The sequence below is a fragment of the Labrus bergylta genome, chromosome 6 (genome assembly GCF_963930695.1).
Source record: "Labrus bergylta chromosome 6, fLabBer1.1, whole genome shotgun sequence".
NCBI lineage: Eukaryota > Metazoa > Chordata > Actinopteri > Labriformes > Labridae > Labrus > Labrus bergylta.
The window spans coordinates 2,853,564-2,872,469 of record NC_089200.1 but is presented as its reverse complement, the minus strand read 5'-3'; the positions used below and the strand labels follow the sequence as shown (position 1 = coordinate 2,872,469).

The 18,906-nt window shown below is 44.9% G+C and overlaps 2 protein-coding genes across 3 annotated transcripts; both read left to right on the top strand.

The window, feature by feature from the left end:
* The first annotated feature begins 709 nt into the window (after window positions 1-709).
* Window positions 710-12,408, top strand: orc1 (origin recognition complex, subunit 1). 2 transcript variants are annotated; one of them, XM_020654940.3, is made up of 18 exons: window positions 710-981; window positions 1,945-2,072; window positions 2,615-2,787; window positions 4,171-4,621; window positions 4,714-4,957; window positions 5,342-5,467; window positions 6,186-6,248; window positions 6,566-6,670; window positions 6,773-7,025; window positions 7,115-7,221; window positions 8,470-8,571; window positions 8,821-8,992; window positions 9,330-9,437; window positions 9,653-9,802; window positions 11,142-11,261; window positions 11,340-11,509; window positions 11,599-11,686; window positions 12,045-12,408. In XM_020654940.3, exons 1-18 carry the CDS (start codon window positions 887-889, stop codon window positions 12,237-12,239), a joined length of 2,850 nt encoding a protein of 949 aa, XP_020510596.3. In that variant the 5' UTR covers window positions 710-886; the 3' UTR covers window positions 12,240-12,408. The 2 variants fall into 2 exon arrangements, with proteins under 2 accessions (XP_020510596.3, XP_065811636.1); XM_065955564.1 differs by lacking the exon at window positions 5,342-5,467 and having other exon boundaries at window positions 711-981.
* An 848-nt stretch (window positions 12,409-13,256) lies between these two features.
* LOC109999808 (interferon-induced protein with tetratricopeptide repeats 1-like) lies at window positions 13,257-18,063 on the top strand. The gene is made up of 2 exons (XM_065955563.1): window positions 13,257-13,392; window positions 15,514-18,063. The coding sequence occupies exons 1-2, from the start codon at window positions 13,388-13,390 to the stop codon at window positions 16,814-16,816; spliced, it is 1,308 nt and encodes a 435-aa protein (XP_065811635.1). The 5' UTR covers window positions 13,257-13,387; the 3' UTR covers window positions 16,817-18,063.
* The last annotated feature ends 843 nt before the right edge of the window (window positions 18,064-18,906 follow it).

The window sequence follows — 18,906 nt, the reverse complement described above, 5'->3', positions numbered from 1 at the left end:
TCTTCATCACATGTTGTAGAGTAGTGAATTATTATTTAACGGATAATGAAAGCTGGATAAACCACACAAATCTACCTGTTAACTAATGGTTACCTAGAGACCTTTTCACATATGCACTCTGGATTATATCTAGTGGTTAGTTTCCCATTCGTCTCCCAGTAAGTATGCAAAATGTGTGTACCTTATTGTAAAGTGTTACCCATGTATATTGTGACTTGTTGTATCTCTCCTGTTGATTTTCCATAACACACATTGTCTATATGCTGCATTCCTGTACTGACTCCGTCCCACTCCGGGCTCCGGCTCATCATTGATGGTGAATTGAAGTTTTGGGCTGAATCCTGGAATAAAAGGAAAACCGATGTTGAAAAACAAAAACCTCATACTCTGTCAGTGCAACAGGTTGATATTGACAGCATAAGACTTTCCCCAAAACACTTGTTTTTAATTGTATATCTTCTTTTGAGTTATACATTATTCTCCTGCCTGTTTATTTTGGAGTCTGTGTGTGTGTGTGTGTGTGTGTGTGTGTGTGTGTGTGTGTGTGTGTGTGTGTGTGTGTGTGTGTGTGTGTGTGTGTGTGTGTGTGTGTGTGTGTGTTTGTGTGTGTGTGTGAGGAATGTGGTCAGGGGTTAAAACCAGGACGGTACAGTAGGTGGCGTTAACACCTTTCATGTCGGTTTGCAGCCCGCCATTAAAGATAACGAAGAAGAAGACAACCGGAAACGACGCACTTTTCGCGCGAAATGATGTTGGCAGTTTAGACATTTTTTACAGAGTTTTGTTTTTTGTCTCGCTTCAGATAAACGGCGCAGATTGGCTTTAATCCCCGACTTAAATCTTATTTTAAACTAACTACAGTTTAATCGGAGGACGTGACGTCAGGATGAAATACTCCTCGCGACTGAGGATAAGGCGAGTTTACGCGTGGCGTGGAAGACATTCAAGTTTCAACAGAAAACTAAAAATATACGACTATCAGTAAGTATTAAGCTTCTATATTTTTATAAACACGTGTTAAAGTCATTTAATAATAACACGTGTCCACATATAAATCCTGCTGCTGAATTGTTTAACATATTCTGAGTTTAAAAACAAACTTAATCACGTTTAATTGACAGTTCAGTCATTTTTATTCCAAATTGTTGTTTTTTAGCTGTTATTCATCACTCTGCTGCGGATATATTTCTACATTACTTTTACTTTTTGCTCAGTTTTTCTCCTTTTTTTTGTTTGTGTTTTAAGCGTTTTTTCTTCGCACCGTCCATGTTGCCAGATCTCGCGAGAGAAACAAGCGACCAGATCTTTGGAGATTTACATAAATCAGGATTTATAATATACATATAAATATATATGTATAATATATTGATTTCTATTTGTCAGGATTAACTAGTTAGTCGTGATTAATTAAGTTCTGAAATTAATGCATTCATTTTTTTCAAACCTTTAATTAACCAGAAGGTAATTTCAAAATAAAAGCCGGATTGAATTTAAACAGCAAGTTAAATACTCTCAGTTTAAAGCAGTTTACAAACATTGACAATAAAAGCCTAACAATTTGTTTTATTTTTAAATGGGAAATAATGGAATTTCAAACTTGATTAATCGTGATAAACTAAGATGTTGGATTTAATGATTTAAATTAGGAGAGGTCAAGAAAAAAATAAGAAATTTTAGAAAATAACATGAACATAATCTGAATCCGTTCCTGTCTCTCTTCAGCTGTCCCCTCTAATAAAGGCCCAAAACATAACTTAATAACTTCAAAGAATGATATAAACGCACATACAGTCAAATTACTGCAGGAGCAAGAGGCGCGAGTCACACGAGCATGAAAGAAACCCAAGTTACTATAGACACATTTAAATTGGTGAGAGCTTTCTGTCATGCTTGATTTTAATAGAAAAGCACATTGTTTAAAATCAAACTGTGTCTGTGTCTCAGCTCTCTGGCCATCAGCGTGGAGGGTCTCCCGAGGATCACCATCATTAACATCGGTCAGCACATCCTCATCGAGAGCGAGGATGAAGACAACCCGTACGTGGCCAAAGTCGTCCGGCTGTTTGGTGACGGTGAGTCGCTCTCAGAGACGTCGCTGAGTGTGTTCACATGGACCTGAGTAACCCCGGTTCCTCCGGTCTCCTCCTGGGTCTGATCATCTTTAGGATCTGTTGTTTACCTGCACACAGAGAAACCTGGTTCTTCATATCCCTGTATAATAATAATAATAATAATATACTTTTTTAAAGCTCTTTTCTGAGTACTCAAAGATGCTTAACTAAGAGAGAAGGAGGATGAAATCAGAGACGGTGTTGAAGAGGGATTTCTTGAAGGTGGAGAGAGAAGGGGGGGGGGGGGGTCTCTGACGTATTTAGGGAGTTAGTTCCAGAGGGTGGGAGCGACAGTGGAGGAGACCCTGCCCCCCTAGAACCTATGTTAGTCCTGCAGGGGGGGCAGGAGGTTTGGTTTCTCAGAATCAGCATAAGCGCTTCTTCTCCTGGACACAAAAACAGGACACTTAAAAAATAAACGGGATCTAACCCGGGACGCTCAAGTCGTCGTTCTCTCCTCGGTGACTCTCACCTGAACGTCTCCTCGCTCGCTGTGTTTTCAGAGAGCGGGAAGCAGAAGAAGGCGACGGTCCAGTGGTTCGTCCGCGTGTCTGAAGTGCCTCCGAACAAACTGAAGCAGCTGGGCAGAGAGCCGCACCCGCAGGAGATCTTCTTCTATCAGGGCCGCAGCTGTGACGACGAGGTCAACGCCGAGTCCATCCTCAGACCCGTGCAGGTGAGAGAACCAGTCTGCGTCGTTCTGTCTTTTCTCCCAGCTTTTACTAGATTCCGGTATGCAATACTTTTTTTTTTTTATTACTTTATTGCAGGCTGTTTTACTTCATTACAAGTTGTCATATTTCATCACGTAATTTGTTCATCCTGGCACATTTTTATATATAATTTTTTAAACATACAAGAATACATTCAGCATTAAATAAAATAAAAATCCAAAGAAAAGGTACGAAGACAAAAAAGATAATTAAATTAAGATTTAGAAATTTAAAAAAATAATAATGAAGTAAAATTAGAATGGGAGAGGGGGAGAGGGGGGATTGTTCTTTCACTACTCTCTTTAATATAATTTAATTTACATACCTGTTATTATTCCACTTTATCTGTTTCCTTTATCCATTTACTCCAGTAACACATGAATTCATCTTCTTTGTTTCTTAGCCTATACGCAATTCTTTTCATTTCTTTAATATCTTCTACTGTTAACTTCCATGCATTAATAGACGGGGGGGTTTATCATCCAGCCAGCTTCGTGTAATTTGCTTAAAATACAGCTATGCGTATTATTGTGTACAAATATTTGTCCCCTTCCTTCTCTCCTCCTGGTGGAGCAATAACAAGTATGATATTAACTGGGTGTCGTTAAAAATATGAAGAGCCTGAAACACCAGTGGTGAAATCCAAAAAGCCCAAAAAGGAGACAGTAACAGAAGTAGTAGAAGAAGCAGTTGCAGAGGAGACTCCCAAAAAGAAGAAGAAAAAGAAGGACAAGAAAGCTGAGGAGGAGGAACCAGAGGAGTAAGAAGTAGCAGTAACAGAGTCCACAGAGGAGTCGTTAAAAATATTAGTAATTTTCTCCTGAACAATTCCCCAAAACCTTCCCAACACAGGACAGGAATAACATGTATGTAAATGATTTGTTTCCTGATCCCCACACTTCCTCCAGCATTCAGTACTTTCTGATAAATTGTATTTTGATGTGATTTTTGGTGTTGTGAAAACCTGTTAATGTTAATTTTCCAGGCAAATTCTTTCCAATATTTTGATTGTGTTCTCTTAAAGATTAATTTTCATGCTTGTTCCCAGTCTTTCTTCACAACGTTTGAAATGTGAAAACGTTTTGTGGCGTTTCAGAAGAGTGCGGATAAATCTTCATCTTCCTCAGTCTCACCTGTGTGATGAGAGTTTTACCGCCCCCTGTTTCTAGGAGAGGTTGAGTCCATCACAAATTGCACGTTGTCTAAGTTGAATTAAAAAGAAGACGTGCCAGCAGGGTCGGACATTTTCCGACGTGTTTTGGACGTATCTCGACCGATTGTGGGTAAACATGTGTACCTGCTCGAGGTGAACTGACGCTTTAACGTTTCTGTCCCGTCGCTCGCAGGTGAAGCACGTGGATGGAGCGGCTCCGTTCCCGGACGACGGCGACCGAGACGCTCTGTACGTGAAGCTCTCCTGGGACTCTAAGAACTTCCAGATGGTCGACTCTGATCTGATGGACTCTGCTGCTGCGCCTCCTTCCTCTGTCCCGCCTCCCCCTCCCAAACCCTCCCTCCCCCCCTCCCCTCCCTGCTCCCCGCCTGCAGCAGCTCTGGCGTCACAGGGACCCGCTCGCCGCGCCCTGCCCACCCCGGACCCCGCCGTCATGCGCAGGGTTGCGTCCGGGGAGGTGAGGTACAGTAGAGCCACGGCGAGCGCGGGGAAGCCCTGTCACGCGGCGGAGGCGGAGTCGCTGCACTCGGCCACCAAACTGTCCGCTTCGAAATGTCTGAGCGCCAGGAGGAGGAACACCACGGCGAGAACGCCCGGCGTGCGCAAGAAACTGGCGCTCTGCAGTGAGTGATTACGCATTTGAGCAAAGATAAAGATGGAAATGATTCATATGGCGTCCTCATGCCGTTTACTAACGCCGTCCTCTTCCCTTCAGGTCCGGAGAAGAAGTCGATGAGTCGGGACGACGTCCTGGATCAGCTGCTGGACGAGGATCTGGAGTCAGAGGTGATGTTGGCTCAGCGGCTGTCGTCATCTCCCCCTCACACTCTGACCCTCACCCACCGCCTCACCCCCCTCAGGAAGCCCCGCATGAAGCCCTCCACCGTCATCATCAACAGACTGCAGATCTCTGAGATGGACAGTCCGCCGTCGTCAATCCGTGTGGACGACTCCACCAGGTCAGAGTTCAACCCCACACACACAGTCGCACATCGAGTGGCCCCCCACGTGGAGTTAGGAGGTCATGATTGAACCAGGGCGCAGTCACAGAGTCAAATTCAAACAGGAAGTAGAAATACGCATCCGGCTTGGACCAAATACAGATTTTTTTAGACAAAGTGAAAGAGAGTCGGGAGCTTTTTCTGGGCCTTCATACATGTGTGGTGGTGACTGTGTCTGCAGAGACCCTGTCCTTGAGCTTCTGGGGGGGTGATGAGCCCAGGGGGGCTTCTGGTGGCGAGGGGCCCAGTTTGAATGTTGTGTTAACAAACCGACTCCACCTTTTAAATGTTTAAACCGGATATCCAGCTTAAAAAGTTCAGCCTCACTGCTGCCTCTTCCAGGGAGCTGTTGGATAAAAGTCCTCAGCAGGGCGACGTGATGGAGGCGGGGTTACCGACCGGCTCGGTTAAGACGCCCAGAAGAAGAATCGCCACGCCGAGGGGAAAGTGTGCCAGCAGGGGGCAGAAGTGAGGCCTGGTTATAACTTTGAACGTCTGATTCTTGGAGCACATCTGCCTTTTAATAGAAGATCTTTGCACCTGAGGCTCTCGCCTGTGTGTTTGTGGTGGATGTTTGTTTCATTCTTTTTCATTTCGAGGTTAACTCTGCACGGGTGGGTTAAGGTTTAGCTGCAGTCACACTATTTAAGGATAAACCATCAGGTCACTAAATGGTTAATGTTTTGTTTTATTGATCCCTCAGGCCCCGTGTCCACCGAACGTTTTTGTACCAAGCGCCAGCGTCTTTTTAAAAAAAAAAAATTTTTTAGCTGTTTTCAATGAGGAGAGAAAAGTGCTCCGCCTTGTTGTGCGGCTGCTCTGAGCGCTTCGAGTTGAAAATCTTAACTTTTTCAGAAATGCGCTCGGGACGTCACCGGCGCTCTGTTCAAAACGTATGTTTGTCTCTTACGGATCGTGCCCTCGCTCCGTGTCCAGACAAAATAGGAGGTCAAACATTCTCCGTTTGATGTTTCATAGTGAAGGACAAAAAAAACAAAACCTTCTAAATATAAAACATCCAGTAAAAAGTAACGGTGCAGGATCAGTCATACATGGGCCATTTTTAAAAGACTGTTGTTATCAAGACGTGGAGCATTTTTCTTCTCCGCGCACAAACGCTGGTGGACACGGGGCGTTACTGTCCATCACTGAATGTCGGCTAATGATCCATTGTGTCTTCAAACAGAGCTACCACTCCTTCTCAGAAAAAAGAGACCAAAATCCTGAGGGAACCGTCGCTGGGATCGCTGTGAGTACAAACACCTGCAGGATACTGAATGTAACACATGGGGGGGTTGTGGTCTGGGTCTTGACTCGGTCTCGCCCTGCCTCGGTCTGGGTCTTGGCTCGGTCTCGCCCTGCCTCGGTCTGGGTCTTGACTCGGTCTCGCCCTGCCTCGGTCTGGGTCTTGACTCGGTCTCGCCCTGCCTTGGTCTTGGCCTTGACTCGATCTTGGTCTTGTCTCGGTCTGATATAAGACACCTTTATAAACACGTTAAAAAACAGAATCCTGAAAGATGAATCCACGTCCTTAAGACTCGGTCTTGTTTCTGTGTCTTTGTTCAGGGCTGAAGTGGACCATGAAGACTCTCCGATGCTGCCGGTCACCACGCCGCGGAGCTCGAAGAGGAAGTCTGCTTGCCTGTCGTCGTCTCGCATCAGGAAACAGCTGTGAGTGCAGAGGAGGAGGAGGAGGTTAAACGTACCTCTGCCGACTCTAACATTTTCCTCCTGGCTTCTTGTGGTTCTGATCCTCGGTGTCTCTCTGATCAGGAATCTGGAAGAGCAGCAGGACGTGGACTCGGACGCTGACGACGTGGACTCGGACGCGGACGATGCGGACGAGTTTCTTCCATCGAAGAAGGAGCTTCAGAGCAGCAGTGAGGAGGAGGAGGAGGAGGAGGAGTCGGTGCTCGATAGCGAAGAAGTCGTCGTGGTGAGAAAACGTGCTCGTCCTACCAGCTCGAAGAAGACGACGACGACTCGCTCCTCAACCAGAACGCCTCGAAAAACTCCCAACAAGAAGGTAAACGTCTGCACGTGGCTGCAGAATCAGAGAGAATCTTTTTTTCTTTATCACCACCTCAAATCTGTTTTTTTTTCCTGTTCGGACAGATCACGCCCGGAACGCCGCGGACTCCTCGTCGAGCAACTCCCAGCATCCCCAGCAGGTCTCTGCCGGCCCGGCAGCCAGCGAACGTTCTGGAGGAGGCCAGGACGAGGTGAGAGGCGAGAAGCAGTGACAACTGACCCCCGATTTAAATCCCTACAGGCCGTGTTAACACTTAATCAGAACGTCATGATAAATTACAATACGCTGATCACGACTCAGAGGTTTTCCAATAACATGTTTTAGGGCCTTTCAGATAGGAGGCAGCCGTGCACGGTGCTCGCCACGGGGTGGGGAACGAAGCGAGCAAGAGGGGAGCATGCACATATCATCGGTGCAAGTTGCTAGGTGGCCGTAAAGTTACTTTTTGGATGCACAGTATGTTTGTACGTGTCCACTCTTATGTAGAAAGCTCTGACCTTCCTCCTGCTGAGGAGGAGGAGACGAGCAGCGAGGAAGAAGGAGAGGAAGTGTGTTCATGAGATCCTCAGGGCGCGACAGGATGTGGGAGAAGTCAGGCTCGTCCAGGCGCTGCAGCTTCACGAGCACGCCACATTTCTGCTGCTTTTTTAAAAAGCAACACCTATACGATGAATGGGTTTGAGAGGCGGCGTGCAAAGCGCACAGCATCCTATCTGAAGGAGCCGTTAGTCTTAAGACGAGAATGTTTTTTAGTTTTTGCAGTTTTTTTTCTTTGCCCTTCATGAATTTCGTCACAACTCAAAACATTTTGTTCCTTTTTAGTGAAAAAGTTTTAAATATAAATTAATAAAACCCTGAAATGATCTGCAGAAAAATAACCACCAACAAGTTAAAACTCGCTGATGATGATTGTGCTGACAGAAGCAGAAATTATGAGAATTTCTTTAGAGGTCGCACTATGACACCTTTTAACCACGACCTCCATTTGAGACATCGAAGGGTTAAAATCTGTCCTGATTATGAACATGTGAACGGTCCAGTTTAAATAAACGAGCTCCATAGTGACGCTCTTTAAATTCCAGGACCTGTCCTTGAAGAGGAGAACTTTCAGAGTGCTCTTACGTACACCTCTATGTCGTACATTTGAGCACAGAGCCCAAATCGTTCCCATGGCGACTGCGTTTTGTGTGCCTTTAAAACAAAAGGGCCAGAGTTCAAACGGTACTTGTAAACTTGATACACGCCTTCATTTTACCGTAGCAGTAATGAGCTTTAAACCAACCGCCTATTGACGATCTGAAAGGTCGATTTCCGACTTGCAAAAATCTGAACGATGCCGCCCAGAGCTGGAGTTTTGTGTATGTGGGAGCAGCACATACCAGGGGGAGTGAAACAGTGTGCCGATGTGGTTTGTAATGACGTGTATTTGTGTCGTCAGGCTGCACGTGTCCGCGGTGCCCGAGTCGCTGCCCTGCAGGGAGCAGGAGTTTCAGGACATCTACAGCTTCGTGGAGAGCAAGGTCATGGACGGCACGGGAGGGTAAGATCCTCATCCCCATCCTGGTCTCAGACTTCACAGGATCCCAAACGTTTAGATTTTTTTAGTTCCAGAACATCGTGCTGATGTCAGGCAGCACGTCAGGCCTTAATCATCTCTCTGCCCCCCTGGTGGATTATTCCTGCACTGCATGTGGCCGGTTGTGTTCATCACTGTGGATGCAGAAGTCTCTAAAAAAGTGGTCGCAGGTGTCCTCGCTCACCTGTCCTGTTGTTGTTGTTTGTGTTTCAGGTGCATGTACATCTCCGGTGTGCCGGGCACCGGGAAAACAGCCACGGTGCACGAGGTGATGCGCTGCCTGCAGCACGCCGCCGACGAGGACGAGATTCCTCCTTTCCAATTCATCGAGATCAACGGGATGAAGATGACCGACCCTCACCAGGCCTACGTGCAGATCCTGCAGGTGAGAAACACACCTGAGCTGCTTTGGAAGTGTTTCAGGAAGCTGTGACATGTGGTCGTGTCTCCACTTCACTGGAGATGTCTGTGATCAGCAGCAAAGACAGGAACGTCTGGACGTAACGTGTGGGATGTGAGTGGAGGGGGGTTGGAGGTCTCTGGAGGAGAGCGGAGGCTTCAGTATGGAGGAGGTGTGGCCAAGCAGCAGTTTGTTTTGGTTTCATGCTGTTGATCAAGGGCGACAGTTGCACATTCTCTCTTTTAATTAAAGGGACAATTCATGCTCCAGTTTATTTAAAGTTTTTGGTGCGTTCACTGACTTGGCGTTCTCCTCTCTGCAGAAACTGACGGGTCAGAAGGCCACAGCCGACCACGCTGCCGCCCTGCTGGAGAAGAGATTCAGTAACCCTGCACCCAGGAAGGAGAGCACTGTGCTGCTGGTGGACGAGGTAAGAACCGTTTCACAGTGCATTCTTTTCAAGTAAAAAAACGAGCTGCCACTCTCCTCCGATGACATCATCAGTTTAACCTCGCTGGACGCAGGAGTTACTCGTCTACCGTGGCATCCATTTCTTACTACTTTTGTGTTTCTTGACGATTTTAGACGCTTTTTCTATGTATCATTATTATTGTTGACCCTCTTTAACCCTTTCGTTGCCTGCAGTTGGACCTGCTATGGACCAGGAAGCAGAACGTGATGTACAACCTGTTCGACTGGCCGACGCGGCGTCACGCCCGCCTGGTGGTGCTGACCATCGCCAACACCATGGATCTGCCCGAGAGGATCATGATCAACAGGGTGGCCAGCAGACTGGTGAGACTGGCTTCTCCTCCCGCCGCCATCGACTGGTCGGCGTTGTCAGCTTCAACTTGTTCTAAATGTAAAATAAACTAAACTCCGGTTCTTTACATCTTCGGGAACAGCTGAACAAGTTTTGTTACAGAAAACAGGCGAGAAATCGAGCTGGTATCTACTCAGGCTGCACCCAAACTAACCTAGTTGCCCCGTACCGCGCTGACCAATAATGAACTTTAAACCAATAGCCTGACAATCCAAAAGGTCCCGACATATTTTTTTAAATTATTCAGCTGAAACACAAATCTATTAACTTGATCGGGATCGAGTGCAGCTCTTTTTTTTTTTTTATTCACAATATCCCCTGCTGACAAGAACACAAATATAGAGAACAAACCATATGACGTATTTTTCTAGGCGAACCAGGAAGTAGCATCTCCATGGGGGTCTGATGAGAATCCTCCTCTGGGATGTTTTCATTGGATTTTGGATCATTGCAGAAAATAATCTCTGTGGCAAACGCACATTTCTGAAGCGTAGGCGTTTTGTTCAGCAGGATAATCTTCACAGATGAACGCCATTTTTATGATGTTTGAAGCGTTAATGCGGCCGACAGAAGTAAAAAGCTAACGTTATGCTACAAGCTAACTCCACCACGGTGGGATGATTGTGACATCACTAGCGTTATGCTTCAGACGATCTCCGATAAACTAATCCACGTAGCTTAATAAATAGTTTACTAACATAATATTCACCTTAACCTAAAGATTAAACCTACAGGAGACATCTCCGACTAGTGAGAGAGTTCCCGCCCTCTGTGTCCGGCGTGATGACCTTTAATGTCCCCGACAACCGCTGTAGTCACATTTAGCCGCTTGTTAGCAACCGCCTTTTTAAAGACGAGTAAAAACTTCAAACTTCACAAGTGGAGGTATTACCTAACGTAGTTTATGTGCTCTAACAAAACACCAACATCTCTTCAGCTTGTGTTAACCACAGACCTTATTTCAGGAGTCTAACCACAAACACATTCAAAATCCCCGTTGACTTTTAGACGTTAGACCCCATGGTGCTCAAATGCTAATTTACTTCCTGGTTTTAGGACTCATTCCTGTAGCGCTCTATTTGCGAGCCAGTTTGGAGCGACCCCATGTCTTAGTGGGCTGCTGTCTCCCTCGTGTCAGTCTGCGTCTCCTCAATCATACTCGATGCTTTTGCCACAACATTACCGCCCTCACTTACTGAGGTCATGCAAAGGTCAAGTAACGCTGAGAGCGCCCTCTGCTCGATAAAACTGTAAACTACTGCAGACGGCCTGATGCGCTGATAGACTAAATGTGTGTGTTTGTGTTTGCAGGGCTTGACCCGGATGTCGTTCCAGCCGTACAGCTTCAAGCAGCTGCAGCAGATCATCACGTCCAGGCTGAACAAGGTGAAGGCGTTCGAGGAGGACGCTCTGCAGCTCGTCTCCAGGAAGGTACGAGATCATCACGACGTCTTCCACACCTTCTCTCTCCCTCCGCCCGGTTCACTCATTCTTCCTCTCCTCCTGCAGGTGGCCGCTCTGTCGGGCGACGCTCGGCGCTGCTTGGACATCTGCCGCAGGGCGACGGAGATCTGCGAGCATTCAGCCGCCGACCGTTCTGCCACGGGGTTGGTAGCGATGAGTCATGTGATGGAGGCGCTGAATGAGATGTTTTCCTCCGCCTACATCAATGCCATCAAGTGAGCCTTCATCCTGGGCATGTTGAAGACGCAGGGATTGATTTGTGGAGGACGCAGCAGGTGGAGTGACCGATTCTTTCTGTTTGCAGGTGTGCGTCCGTGCAGGAGCAGCTCCTCCTCAGAGCGATCATCGCCGAGTTTCGGCGTCTGGGATTGGAGGAGGCCACCTTCCAGCAGGTAAAAAAAAACAAACGCACACAAGTGTAGAAAAATACCTAGAAAAAGCAGATTATCACCCTTCACTTCCTGAAACAGGCCGTGCAGCTCTCACAGCTGCTGGCTGAAGAAATCTGCAAATACGGAGATATTATAACAGAATCTCAATGTGAACTAAAGAGTGGAGAAGAACATACTGGAGAACAGGAAACATGCAGCAGCAGGTTCATTAGAGCACGGAGATGGTAGAGGTGGCGTGCAGACAGTCTATGGTCGTGCAGCGATCACAGGGAATAAAGGTCACCACCCCCTCCCACTGGCTCCAGGTGAATTCTCCTGATTATATCCTGCTGAGTTCTCCCTGTGTTTCGTCTGTCAGGTGTTTGTGCAGCACCAGGCTCTGTGTCGGGTGGAGGGTCTCCAGCCCATCAGTGTGTCGGAGGGCCTGGCGGTGTGTCAGCGTCTGGGAGCCTGCAGGATCCTCCTGCTGGAGCCGAGCCGCCTCGGAGTCCTGCAGCGGGTCCGCCTAAACGTCAGCCAGGACGACGTGGTGTTCGCCCTGAAGGCCGACTGAAGGATGTCGAGAATGATTTTGTATTTTCATGTTTACTTCAATGTGTTTTTATGTTTAATGAAACATGTTTAATGTTTTAATGTTTTATCTCTGATTGATATTCAATTCCAGCCTCTTAATTTGGGAGAATATTTCCTGTAAGAATAAAAACCTCGTTGGCATTCTTTTATCTCTTTTGGCCCCGTGTGGTGTTTGCACAAGGTGTGCTGCAAGCGTCCGCCTGTGTGGGTGTCATTATTCACTAATCAGGACTTTATCTTTCCAAGGAACAGAAACAGAAACCTACAGCCAAATACTTCTGTTAAACAAAACACAGACTCATCAAAGGTTATCCTCTGCGTTGTTTGGCTGCGATGATTAAACTGAAAAAAACGCTCAGGTTCATGAGAAAACGGACAGAAATCTTGTTACATTAAGTTTAATATTTTAAAGGTCACACGTTCTGGAAAATCCACTTCACCATGTTTCTCTAACTCTAACGTGTCTCTAGTCCGTCTACAAATCCCCCAATGACAGTAATATACAGAATATAAAGTAAAATAAACCAAAAAAGACACATTTAAATCGTAAAATCATTTTTAAATAAAGGGAGAACGATTTTATAATAAAGACATTTGTTTTATTTTCTGTTGTTTATTAAAAGTAGCGATTTCAGTCGGGACTTTAACTCTAGATTAAAAATTGATTATATGAAACCATGCTCGTTTATTTTGATCTGGAGGCAGCTTCAGGCTTCAGGTTTCCATTCCCTGAAAACGAAACTTATGACGCGTGTCCGCGTCGCTGTATTCGCGCGAACTCGTTCGCTCTTCCTCACACACATCAGAGAGTCACATTTTTCTCTAAATATCCGTCATGCTTCACCATTTCCTTTGAAGGTTCATGACACTGAGGTTCTTCTACAGCTGTTTGACTTCGCTTCCATTCTGCTGAAGGGCGAAGTGCTTCAGCGAAGTCGCGTCTGTTCGCTCCTCTGCACACTGCGCGACCACGAGAACGCCCCGCCTCCTAACATCTGCGTAGACTATATATGCGTGCTCATGAATGTCCTGTTATTTTGTTTCTGCAAACTCAAAGCTGCAGCAACAGCAGGAATCCGCCAAACTGACAAAACTCATAAAGACTACGGAGAGAACTACAGCTGAAAAATGAGGTGAGGTTTTGATTCTGCATTGTTTACCATGGTAGGAGATCATTATGATGGTTTTGGGTTTTAGGAATTCATGCATCATTGATGTTTTTTTTGTGTCACAAAGCCACAAAAATTTATATTTTGGATCCTTAAAGTCCATGAAGATGTTTTCTCCATTAATTCATTTTTTTTAAACTACTCATTTGTTTTTAATAAGTAGAAGCAGCAATTATTTATGACTCACCATGTATTTGTTGACTTATTATTATACTTCCTTGTTTTTTTCACCGTGCTTCTACTTCAACCGTTTGTGCTACTTTCACCATTCAACTATCATACTATTCAGCTTCTTCATGACATGATGGCTATGACTTCACTTTTCAACTACTTTCACATTTTAAGTTATTTCACTTTTTCCACAAAATTAAAAAAAAAAAAAAAATTCCCTTTCAAATGAATGAGAAAATGTTTCACTTTTCCACTTTATTCTCAGCCTTATAACTTTGGCTCCGTTCCACCTAGAGACTGTGTGACATCATCACTAGAGTGGGACAGAGTTCTGAGATAGTTTCAAAATCTCCCGAAAAAATTGCTCTACTGACCACAATGTTCACCCCACACATAAAATGACCCTAAAAATGTAGGAATACTTGTCCTCTCTCACACATTGAGTTTTCAGGACAATTAGAGCGACGGTTTTTACACTGTGAGCTTCAAAGCAGCAGGTGGTCCACATAACTCACCATCTGGGGTAATGGTAAACTTCAGCCAAACTTCACTGACCAAACCTCTTGGGACTAACTTTTTAGATCACTGTGGTTCCCACATTTCTTGGATCCCAGACGTGAAAATCACATCAACGCGTTCGGCCATTTGTCCCTTGCTCACGAAATCATTATTTAGCCACCAACTCTTAATTTAAGTCCTTGAAATGAGCACTCAATAGGGAGCCGTTTTCCCCTTTTTTCTCATGGTCTGACTGCATTCTAGCAGTCTTTATGCAGTATCTTCTACTTGTTCTACCACTTCATCTTTCTTCATCTTCGACTAATACTTCTCCTTCTACTACTCCTTTTACTCCTTTTACTTCTTGTTCTTCTGATTTTACTACTTGTTCTTCTTCTACTACTACTCTTCTCTTACCATTTCCTCTTCTTCTACATCTTCTACTTTTTCTTCATCTTCTTCTAATCCTTCAGCTGTTTCTGCTGATTCTTCTTCATTCAGCAGTGTTTTGCAAAACATTTCAGCGGTCAGCATTCCCATGCATTTTCTGCAGGTAAATGCAGATTGTCTAGTTTATTACTGTTGTCTGTGCTTTTCATATTGCCTGGCCCTTGTGAGTGTCATTGCTCAAAGAGGCCACACGAGGGCGTCAGTGTGACTGTCTAAATTTATATCAACATATCAAACAGAGGCGTGCAGCCAAGTGGGACAAACTTGTCTCATCACTACGAGAGGCACAAAACAGCTACAGGCCACAAACACCTGATTAAACATCAGCCAACATTAGTCCAGTCATTCTGGCATTGCATCACGTATGATGCAGTCGTGCTGCAAACAGTCTGAATGAGTACACAGAGGCTGTGACATCATACATTGGCTTCTGCCAGGACTTGTGTGTTTAAATTTATTTTATTTACATGCACTCTGAGATTAGAGTTATACACAGTAAGATTTTTTTCTCATTGTTGACTGCACAGCTCCTACATTGCACCTTTTGTACATTTTGTGGGTTTTTGTTTTTACATTTTTAAATTCTACTTGTCCCTGTGAAGGACACTGACATTTTGAGCTTGTGCCACCACTTGGTGCCCGAGTTGTCCAGCAGACTCTGGCACAGAGTCGTTATGTTTCCTCTGATAATATGTGATGCACACATCGCTGCAGTAGTCATGTGTCAACAGAGCCCCACCAAAACTGCGTTATACCTTTTGTAAACCCTTTGTATAAATCCATAAGTCCGACCCTGAAGGATCTGAGTCATCTGTGTTTCATGAAGAAGCTGATGATGTTATCTTATTTTCCTATTCTACAGAAAGATCAAATGAACATTGGTGATCTGATCTAAGCCTATCATACTTCAGGGTCCGTTGTATTAACTTAATGACGATATGTTTTGATGTTTTTTTTATTCTCCAGTGCCTCCAAAAGTCAAAGCAATTTTGAGTCCAAGCTGAAGGATCTGCAGTGTCACTTCACCTGGGCTCTCACCCGCAAGAAGTCCCGACTTCTACGTTTAAAGGACAAGCTTGAGGACATCGGCACCAAGAGGGGAAATCGATGGCTGGGCCACATTTACAACCTGCGGGGGTTTATTGAGCATAAACTGGGGTTAAATGAAGAGGCTAAGGGTTCGTTTCAGAAGGCTACGGAGGCACTCAACCAGCGGAGAAAGGCAGATGAGGGTCCTTGGTTAGTGGTGAACTACGGGAACCTGGCCTGGCTGCACCACCACCTGGGAGATCAAGCAGAGAGTCAGGCTTACCTGTCAAAGGTTGATGCCCTGATGAAAAAATATCCATCTCCATCCCGGGACGACCTCCATCCAGAGATCTGCGCTGAAAGGGCCTGGACGCTGATCAAATTCGGTAAAAAGGTACAGCCGCAGGCTGCAGATCTCTTCGAGAAAGCCATCAGGATGCAGCCACACAGGGTAGAGTGGGACTCCAGCTATGTGTTAGGTTTAGCGTGTGCCAGTAAGCGCAGCGAAAGCGGGGTAGACGCTAACTCCCTGAAGAAAATGAAACGCGCAAGGAATCGGGATCCAAAGAACTTGTACCTCGCTGCTGTCTACCTTACACAACTTGCCAAGAAAGAACAAAAAGTTGAGGATGAAGCACAGAAGTTGGCAAGTCAGATCTTGAGAAATCCCGTCAGCAGCTACAGCGGTATAAAGCCATTACTGAGACTTTACACATACTACATATCTGTAGATGAGGCCATTGATTTGGCAGAAGAGGCTCTGAAAAAACATCCAGATGAGCGTTATCTTAAGAGGTGTGTTGCGCTCTGCTACAAGTGGAAGATCTTGTTTTTCAGAGAGAGTCGCCCAAGGCCAGGCATGACAGAGAGGGCAATCAGTCTCCATAGAGAGGTTATTTCTCTTTACCCTAACTCTTCATTCGTCAAGAAAATTGATCTTGCAAGTGTGTACGCAAAGTCAGACAAGACTAAAGCCGAGGAGATATTCCAAGAACTGCTCCAAAGGGATCTGGAGCCTGCAGACAAACAGGTGCTTTACAACCGATTTGCAAAGCACTTATACTGTGATAAACAGGATCAACAAGGGGCAATGCAGTTCCACATGAGGGCTGCTTCAATAACAGTCGAGTCCTTCTCCCGTAACGACAGCATCGAAGCTCTGAGGAGAACAAAAGACACAACAAAGTGGAACCGAAAGAGTGAAGAAATAGAAGAGTTTCTGGCTAAGCTGAAACTGTAGTGTCCTCCAGAAAAATGGAGGTAGTGTATCACCTACAAAAAGATCAGGAGCACTCGCAAAAATGAAGCTGAGGTGGTGTATGAAAATCATACAATGACTTCAAACGGTGAAGTTTTACAGCAGCCTCGATTAGTTTCAGTGTAATTAAGCTTTCTTTGCAGGGAACGCTAAAATAAGATTTTTTTTGTTACGTTTACAAATCGATCAATGTTTGAAATTCATACCGACATGTAACATGACTCCCTGCTGGCTGTGTTTTTGTCGGCACCGTGTAAACATGGACGGGACAGCCTTGAATGTCATGTAAGACTTTTTAGATCACGGTCATTCCGTGTCAATTAACATGAAATGTGAAGCTACGAGCTAACTAAAGAGCGCTAACATTAGCATGCTAACACAACGATGAAGGACAGGTGATTGCAGTTTGAGTAAAGGACAGTTTTGTCTGCCGCTTATGCTTAATGGTGTTTAATTACAGTGCGATCCATTTTATAACTCAGTCGTGGGAATGCAAGTGGAGGGGGGTTGGAGGTGTGTTGCTGGAGGAGAGCGGAGGCTTCAGTAAGGAGGAGGTGTGGCCTAACAGCAGTTTGTTTTGGTTTCATGCTGGAGCTCAAGGGCGACATCTACTGGATCAAAAAGTCACACATCTTTCTTTTAACGTTATGTCCTCGGAACGAAACGCTGGTTAGCATGTTAGCAGTTAGCTACAGGCGCTCAGTAGTTTTTGTATCGATCCATTGGGACACTTTTTTCTGACCTCCTCCGTCTGAATGTTTCACAGAAGACGATTCCCGAATGTGAAAGTGAAAGGGTACAGCGAAACATGTGAATAAATTATTAACATGATGTATCCTTAAAACCAGTGTTTATGTATTTTTAAATATTCAAGAATAAGCTACTTTGATTTGATTAAACTTTAAACAAATTCATGTTGAATTTTAAACATATCAACGTAAATCTGCACTGTGAGTTTCTTTTATGCATTTCAATGAGTTGATAGAGTTTTGACCCAAATGGATTTCATGTGGTTTGTGTTCCTGATTGTTTTTACATCGTCTAAATCTTGACTTTGCCGATAAAAAAAGCTCTGAATTTCCTCTGAAGTGATGAACATTTGCTTTATAGAGAACCCTGCGTTGCTTGGTTTTGCAAAAAGAAGTGAATTTGATGAATATTATTTTTGGATGAAGGTGATTGTGTTCATGCTGTGATCAAATAAACATGTTCACTACTAAAACTTTGAATGTTTGTCTTTGGATGTTACAGTTCTTACTAGAGTGTTGATGTTACATTAAAGGCACAGTGTGTAAGTTCCACCACCAGGGGGCTCTCCAGTAAAATAATAACAAACAGTAGGAGGCGCTATGGTTAAAATTGACTATTGTAATGTCTATGTGTTCAGAGGCCAACCCTGATCATACATGTGTTGGACGCAGGTGTTTGAGCTTGAAAGTGTTGTATGGCCAAGGTGTTTGAATGGTCCCCACCAATTCTGAGCGGGAAATGAGCTACCTTGTAGCAATGGCTAATGCTAACTGAGAAGCAGTAACTTCCTGTTGTCAACAGGTGGCGCTGTGACTAAGCAAAAAATGTCAATCATGGATGTGTTCAGGGTGGGCCCCGTATCATGGATGAGAAATTTTAATATGATTGAACACTGCATGACAGAGATATAACCATTTACTTTTTTGGCAAGTTGCCAAAATGCACATCAAACTTTGAACGCACGCCATAGCCACGCCCTTTGACGAAAGAACGTGCAGAACACAACGAGATATGTTGATCACTAGAACACACTGGCCGTTTTCGAAACCGCGTACTATACTACTAGTACGTACTGATTTGGCCAAAATGCAGTATGCAGTATGCAGTATGCAGTATGCCAAAAATACCCGGATGTCATACTGATTCGGGAAAAATCTCCAGTATGCATTGGACCAGTCTACCTCGTGTACTGACTCCCAGAATGCAAAGCGGCAGGTCAATATTTACAGTCGTAATGGCGGAGCGCAGTATTTCGACGGCGGCGGACAGTGAATATAAATGTAAGTACCAATTAGCTGACAACATTTGTCATCATTTGCTTT

Excerpts from the sequence above, each read along its gene's own strand:
- orc1 (XM_020654940.3), top strand. The coding sequence starts at position 887 with ATGAAATACTCCTCGCGACTGAGGATAAGGCGAGTTTACGCGTGGCGT. Across the intron at positions 4,622-4,713 it reads CAAGAAACTGGCGCTCTGCA|GTCCGGAGAAGAAGTCGATG; the intron begins GTGAGTGATTAC and ends TCTTCCCTTCAG. Across the intron at positions 4,958-5,341 it reads CGTGTGGACGACTCCACCAG|GGAGCTGTTGGATAAAAGTC; the intron begins GTCAGAGTTCAA and ends TGCCTCTTCCAG.